This window comes from Benincasa hispida, chromosome 9 (assembly GCF_009727055.1).
Source record: "Benincasa hispida cultivar B227 chromosome 9, ASM972705v1, whole genome shotgun sequence".
In the NCBI taxonomy this organism is placed as follows: Eukaryota; Viridiplantae; Streptophyta; class Magnoliopsida; order Cucurbitales; family Cucurbitaceae; genus Benincasa; species Benincasa hispida.
Genome location: NC_052357.1, coordinates 25,271,801 through 25,280,329, shown reverse-complemented (window position 1 = coordinate 25,280,329; position 8,529 = coordinate 25,271,801). Strand labels below are relative to the sequence as shown.

General features: G+C 30.0%; 1 protein-coding gene across 1 annotated transcript; it reads right to left on the bottom strand.

The window, feature by feature from the left end:
• Positions 1-5,876: 5,876 nt before the first annotated feature.
• Positions 5,877-6,943, bottom strand: LOC120086656 (transcription repressor OFP12-like). The gene has a single exon (XM_039043395.1). It carries the CDS (start codon positions 6,858-6,860, stop codon positions 6,060-6,062), a length of 801 nt encoding a protein of 266 aa, XP_038899323.1. The 5' UTR covers positions 6,861-6,943; the 3' UTR covers positions 5,877-6,059.
• Positions 6,944-8,529: the final 1,586 nt, after the last annotated feature.

Here is an 8,529-nt window from a genome sequence, read left to right as displayed (position 1 = left end):
AAGAGTTACCAAACACATGAGTATTTTAATTTTAAACAGTTTTTATCAAAAGTATTTAAATGAAATGAGTTTTTGAAAAACATTATTTTTTTCAAGACAATCCAGACAGAAAAAAAATTGGGTGTAGCCCGACTAACCTCCTCTAGAGATGTTACCCATGACACTTTTATTTTCTTTTTCTTAAATACATTATTTTTAATTTTTCTTTATGTAAAATGGAAGGAGAACATGAAAATGAGTGCAACGTAGGCTGTATTTAATCATTACTCATCCAATCATACCCTTATATTTAGTCTCCAATTTAGAGTTATGATACCATACATAACCAGCTATCATCACAGCTTCTAAAAAACTAGCTATCACAACAATTTCTAAAAAGACCATCTTAACAACTACTTGATACACACACATATATATATATATATACATACACACAAAACAAACAAACTAGATGTATTGGGTTCAACCAATTACAACTAAATTGCACTTGACATCATTTCCCTTCAACAAAAGTCATTACCATCCTTTTAAAAAGGAGAAACTTCACAATCAAATCATATTATATATATATAAAAAAAAAAAAAACAAAAAAAAAGAACAAAAATTTCCCTATGATCAAGAAACCCACCACATGAAAAAAATGGTGGAAAATAGAATTCAAGTAAGAGCTACTCCACAAGCAAAAGTATCCCACTTGGTTAAAGCAAAAAATTCACTGAATCTCATGAGTGCAAATGAATACACCCACCCACCCACTTCTTGTTTTTCCTCCTTTCAAACTTAGAACCAATAAAATAAAATAAAAGGTAAAAAAAAGAGACAAAATAATAAAGATTCCCTCAATTTGGCAGCATTTATAAATTAATTTTTACAATCCAAAGATTCCCATTTGGCCCCCAATGTAATGTTATTAAGTACAGCCATGATTTGTCTCCACAACATTGAACACTCTACCTCAAAAAAACATTACAATATTGTTCTTGTTTTCTCTAAACTGTCCTTTAATGACAGTAACTTATCATTGTTTACTGTCTTTTTTTTTCATAGGAGTGAGAGGGCACATTTGGAATGGTTCCATGTGGCCCATTAAAATTAGGGCTCTTTCTTAGAAGAGCATGTGTTATGCAGAAGGATATGGTTTTTTGTGTGTACCCATGTGCTTTTTTCTTTTTTCCTTTTTTTTCTCTCTCTTTTTTAATTTAATTTCATGAAGGACAAAATGGGGAAAAAAATGGAAAAACAAAGCCATTATCTCTTATGATTTGCTTTTATCTTCTATGTGACAGTGTGAGTGCTTCTTTTCATGTGTTGCATCACATCAATTTTCACAGAAATATTTGGTGTTCTTCCAATTTTCCCTTTCTTTGCTTTCCTTATTGCCATTTTGGATTATTTATCATTATATTATCTTTATCTTGCAACTTTTTCATATATATATATATATGAAATTTTTTCACCCATTAGAAAAATGTAAAACTATTTATAGATATAATAAAAAAAAGTATTGGTAGACATCGATAGACTCCTATCAATTTTTATCGATGATAAACTTGTATCAATATACTGATAAACTTTTATCAGCGTTTATCAGTAATAGACTTGTATCCTTTTTTATCATTGATATACGCCGATAGACTTATATCAGCATCTATTTGTGACACTCAAAACTATAATTAAATTTTGCTATTTGTGTAAATATTTTTTCTTATTTTTTATTTTTAAAAATTTTCATATATATATATATATATATAATAAGTTCTGACTTTCTTCGATCATAGGGATCAAATTTATAATTTAACATACGTTAATGATGGAGAGAAAAGGTTTTAATATTGTCTTATTTAATTTTTACATATTCTTAGTGTTAAATTATAAATTAGTCTCGAAAGCATTTTTAATTATTTTTTTTAAAAAAAGTTAAAGAATTCTTCAATCACACTTTGAATATTTACTTCGTGATTATATGTATAAACGTTTAACATATGTTAACTAAAATAAGGATGTGACATGTCCTATTAGATATATATTAGTAGAAATTAAATTTAGAGCAATGACAAAATAAAACCACGTATATAGTTAATTATCCTCTTTTTAAAGTATATTTTTTCCACCATTTATTTACCATGTCATGTCAAATTACCATCTAGGTAAAAGGGTTAAAAAAAAAGGCTACACAAAAAACCAACAAAGCCTCAATCATTTAAGGCCCCATAACATTCAATAAGAAATTTGTCTGTATCTTTATGTTAAATTATCAATACACTCCAAAACTTTGACTAACAGATTAGATTAAATTTTGTCTCATGTTAAATTCTCTAAAAGATAAAAGTGGATAACTTAATATACTCTTTAACATTTGGAAATTTATATGAATAATACAAATGGAAAAAAAATCTGATTATATATACTACATTTTTAATATTTGCTATTATAGCAAACATTGACTGGTAAACCTTTCATTTTTTTCAAAATTCCAAATTTACCCTCTCTTTCCCTTTATTAACTTTCCTTTTTCACGTTCATGACCTCCTTTGAACATTGTCGTTCGTGACCTTCTTCTTCTTTCACAGTGAAATATCTATCGTCTCCATGAAATCAGATCAATGAAGCTCCATGATACTTTATGCTTTTCTTTTTGCCATTCTTTCCTTTTTCTTTCACGGTGAAATATTGATGAATCAGTCTCCATGAAATCCCATTCGTGAAGCTCCGTGATACTTCGATGTCATCATCGTGGCCATAATTGTAGGACATGCAAATTTCCACCAGTTGTTTAATGAAGAAGCTTGATTTGTAATTGATGTTTGTAATGAAGAAGCTTGTTTTGTAATTGATGTTTGTCATCAATTTATCAATGATAGTGAGACAGCTAATGTTTTTTTACCAATTTGTCAATTAGATTGTAGTTGTTGCTTGTTGTCATTAATTTAACCATTAGATAGTGAGACAATTTGTTATTGATGTTTGTCATAAATATATTAGAGATCTTGTTACTAATGTTTTGTTAGTGGAACAGACTTTATTGTTGATATATCCATTCTTTAGTCAATATGATGCTTCACAATATGGTACTTTTATTTATAAAGCTTTGTTTTCCTTTAGCCACAACAATTGAAAGAAATGATATCAAGCTATATGTAATAGATTCTGTTAGCAATTAATACAATGAAGTGATAGATTCTACCACTGACAGTAGATAAGCATTTTTTAGAAGATCCATCAATGATAGATTCTATCACTGATAGAATCGCCAACCAAATGCTACACGATCGTATAGCATTACTGATACCAAACTATCAGTGATAGAAGCTATGCAGCTTATGTTTAAACAAGTTTGTAGAAGGAAGTTTCTTAAAAAGAACTCTGGATTGTGAGTTATGAATTTTTGAAGTTGTACCAGAGAATTGGTGCATAAGCAGAAAACTGCTTGTGAAGAACAAGCAAGCAGTTCATCGTGGAGAATTACAATGGGGTTTTGTAAGGAGGATATCGCTACCGGGGGAAATCTCGTTAGGAATTGAGGTGAGTATCGCTAAGAATTTCACATGAAAAGCTTGGTATCGCTCTAGAGGGTATCGTTGGTGTCACTCTAGAGGGTATCGCTGGTGTGCTGGTGTCGCTCTAGAGGATCTCGCCAGTGTCGCTCTAGAGGATCTCACTAGTATCGCTTGTGGGGATCTGTTATTCTTCAATAAATGTAATGTCTTGGTTGCATGCATGTATTTATGTAATCTTTGTAGAACCTTAAGGGAGGTTTGCTGTTTGTATATATTACTAGTGTTTTAATTGGTTGGTTTTACTTGTCTTTTTGGTATCTTGTTGTCCTCTATATTTTCGATGACAACCTATGGTCGATATTTTTTTGGACTCTTTTTAAGAGTCTTTTCAATCACTTGAAATTATGGAATCAAATATAACATGACGTCAATGTGCTATCAGTATCAGTCAAGTAAATAAAGCTTCCTATTATTTATACTATCATTGATAACAAACTATCAATGATAGCATGTTATCACTGATAGTTGGTTATTAATGATTTCAGATATCACTGATAGCATGCTAATGTTATAATTAAGATCATCAATCAATCAATACTTACATTCTTTTTCGTCATATCTTCTTTATCTTTTTTTTTTTTGATCTTCCTCTTCATCTTCAGGAGCATCATGCAATCATCAAATCACAGTACAGGGAACTAAATTAGCATCAATGATAGCATCCATTAGTGATAGTTTGTTGATAGACAAATCCATCAACAAACTATCAGTGAATTGTCAATATATTCCCTAAAGCATCAGTGATAACTTTTATCCTAAAAACAAACATGTGGAACCATTACATTCATATCATTGATAGCAATAATAGTGATAGATACTTTTCCTATGAATAAACAATCATCAAATCACAGTACAAGGAACTAAATTAACATCAATGATAGCATCCATCAGTGAAATTTTGTTGATAGATAAATCCATCAACAAACTATCAATGAACTATCAACATATTCCCTAAAGCATCAGTGATAACTTCAGTTAAACAACAATAAATAACTAAATTAGCATAATATTCACTGAAACATCAGCAAATCACAATGAAACACAGTACTAATCTTCACATAATTAACAATCAAACACAGTCAACAATAAACTATCTACATACTCGAAAAACTAACAAATTACAATCAACATTACAAATAATCTTCCCATAATCAACATTTTGATGACTATTAGTCTATGATGACTACACCGTGATGACTATACTATGACCAAAATGCACTAAAAAAATTGGAGAATGCATGTAGCCCTAATTTGAAATAACTATTTATCTTCTTATACAAACTGTCAATGGAAGAAAAACGAAGCCCTACGTTTTCGAATTCTTGCTATCAGTGATGAAGAGATGAACAAAGGAAAAAGAAGAAATGAAGAAACGAAGAAGAACAATGTACCTTTTGAATTTTGGAGCGAAATTGATGGGGAAGAAGACGGCACTGTCGGAGCGGAAGAAGACGACATTTTCGAAATCAAAAGATTGAAATTGGAAGGAGACGACACTGTCGGAGCTTGAAAGGGTTGATAGTGTTTTTCGCGTTTTTTGGAAGAAGATGAAGGGTCGAAATGAAATTTATAATTAATAAAACAGTCCTTTACATCATGGTCAAACGGTTTTATATGGGCCCATGTCCATTTTAGTCTTTTCTTTTTTCTGGACTAAATCTTTAATATAAAAAATCTATATTTGCAAATACTTTTATCTTACTACATAAACTCTAATATTTATTGTAAAATAAATATTCATGCAACTTCCCCTTAACATTTTATTTTATTTACTTTCTTATAGTACTTTTGAAATATTTTTTAATTTGTCTTCATTAATTACAAATTTAATCTGCCTTTAATGATTATATTTGTATCTATTCTGTTATTGAACTTTAAAATGTGTCTAATAGGTTATTAATCTATATGATGAATTTTAAAATTTAGGACCTATTAAGTACATAAAATTAAAATTTTACGGTCCTATCGGATATGAAATTTCATTTTATAGTTAATATATGTGTTAATTTTATTTTTTTGATATGTCAAAGATTTATTCAACACTAAATTGATAGTTATCTATTTAAATTATAAGTTCATAAATCTTGTAGACACTAATTAAAAAGGTTTCGAGATTATACCCATAATTTAACCTTGAATTTTTGAAAGTAAATAACATTTTTTACACCTCATTTTTAATTTATTTAGTTTTGGCTAGAATCTTAAAAAAAGAATAAAAACAAAGATAAATTACTCTAATCCTTATGGCGTTTCACTTTGTTGTTGCAACAAAAATATAAAAATGTATAGATGGAGCAAAAATGTTAAGGAAAATAAATAGAAAGATTAGGGTTTTGATGCAATAATTAAGGTGACAAAAAACAAAGTCTTGTGGGACCCACTTCTTTTTCCCCCACACATATATTATATTAATATTTGTAAACTAAAAATCATATTAAACTTATTAATCTAATCAATATTTTCTCCCGCAACCCCACATTTAATAATTAATAATTATATGCATCAATCTCTATCATTTTGTTGCCCGGAGATCTCACAGCCACCGTCGACGCCGTCGTTCACTGACTCGGCTTCCCGATCTGCATTCCCGTCTTCCTCCGTTGCCTCTAGCGGCAATGCCGGTTTTATTGTCGTGGCAACGTCGGCGAAAGCTTTAAGGATATGTTTGTGAGTGGTTTTAGGGTTGAGTGCAAGATAACATAAAAGAAGCTCATACAAGAATTCCCTATTTGACTTGCTCGTCGTCGTTGCTGTCGTCGTCATTTTCTCACGCGCTTCCACCATCTCTTGCATTGACCGTCGGAAGTCCGCATATGGGTCCGGCGAATACGTGGGGATCGCATGACTATTATTGAAGATCATCAATTCCTCGTCGCCACCACTAGCGAAGTAGTCGGACGATAGTGAAGTGGTTGTGGACTCGGTGGCGGTAGTGGTGGTAGTGGTGGATTCTATGATGGAGTTGGAGCTGCCAGGAGAGGAGAAGAAGAAGCGGTGGGAAGTGAAGGCGGTAATGAAGTCGACTGCGACGAAGGCGTCGGGATCGGCGACACCAACATCGTTGGTGTGGCCGAATAGTGGTATGGAGGTGGAATTGGAGTCGGAGTTGATGGTGGTAGTGACCTCATATAGGGAGTTGTAGTTTGTGATGAAGGCGGCGGCGGGGGAGGAGAACGAACAGGCGGTTTGACGGTGGTGATCCGCCGTGTGGGTGATGGGTGGAGAGGATTGAGTGGTGGAGAGAGGATTTTTTATCTTTGTAAAGCAAAGATTCAAATAGTTTCTTCCAAGTTTGCTTGGCATTTTGTGTTGTGTGAATTTCAAAAATGGCCAATGCGAGGGCCTTACTCTCTTTTATATTATTGAAAAAGACAAGAGAGAGAGTGTGTGAAATTGATAATGTAAGTGATAAGCGATTTATATGTTTGTTTTTGTGAAAAGATAACGACCTGTCTCCATACTTCTCTATAATAGTAATATTGTCCATTCTAGATGTCCGTGTTTCTAGATCGTTAAATTACATGTTTAGTCATTACAAATATGTAAATATAATTTGTCGTCTATTTGGTTTTTAAAATTTAAAAACTGATTAATAGGTGATTAAAAATCACAAGCAATCACTAAAATATAAGTTCCAAGTTCTATTAGATATATATAAAAATTAATTAATTATTAACAATCTCGAATATCTCAAATTTATCATACACAAAATTAAGAGTGGGTAGAAAATTGAAAGTTTTGTGAAGAAGCCTTCCAACTATATATTCTTTCTCTTTAATTTGTGTAATTTGCACACAATTTCACAAAAAATTATTTGATGAGATTGTCACCACAATATGACTAATACTTTTTTTTTTCAAAAAAAAATTACAATGAGATACCTTAAATTTATATCTTGTAGTTATTAGATAACATATAAAATTATTTTTAAATCTATGTCCAATTATTTTTATGTGGTGGTCTTATAATCACACTTTTGAAGGGTTATTTTGATGAATGGACCCTCTTAAAATTACAAAATTTTATAATTAAGCCCTTTTTAAGTGTTGCAAAATGTGCAAACACACTTCTATAATTTAAAGTTAGTTACAATCAAATATTTCAATAATTAAAGTATTCGATTCATCCAAAAATTTAAGTTGATGATTAAACATTTAAGACAACCAAATTGAAAATTTGAAAGTTTGATTGTAACAATTTTATAGTTTAGAGGTAGCTTTTGTAAATCTTTAAAAAGTATGCCTATAAGCTCAATAATAATTAATTTTGTTAAAGTATTTTTCATATGAGCATTCTCAAATATGTATACCTATAAAATACAAATATAATAGTATATTAAAGCCTCCTGATTCAAGTTTGAAAATAGATCAAATATAATAATCAAGTTTTGAATGTTTTGTTATTATTATTATTATTATTTTCAATTTGATTCTTATCCTAAAATTTTTAGTTTTATCTTTTATGTGTTAATTTTATTTTCCAATTAAAGTTCAATGGTTTTAGGTAGTAGATTGAACCATCAAATTTTAAAATGATAATTGATATCTCATTCATTAGGCTAATAATAAGAAAAAAACATGGAATCAAGTTAGCACAATGTTAAAAGTCATACAAAATTTGGTTTAAAATTTTAAAGATGTCCATAAATTAAGTATGTCTGAAAATAAAAAGTTTGGAAATAAAATGATTGTAAATTAAGGATGACTGTGTTTGGTTGTAAATGAGAATGTTATCAAAATTTTATGGTAAGAAATTTGCTTTGCATTTTATTTATAAAATTAATCATGGACATTTGTATAAAATTTTGATAGATTGTTTGGTAAACAAAAAATTTAATTCAAGGTTTTGAGCAAAGTTAGTTATTTAACTATCAAATAATAATATTAATTAAATTATTAATTATAAATATTTGTAAACTGAGTAGTTTATAATTAAAGTTACTTGATTATATAATTTGGTGTATCAATTTGAA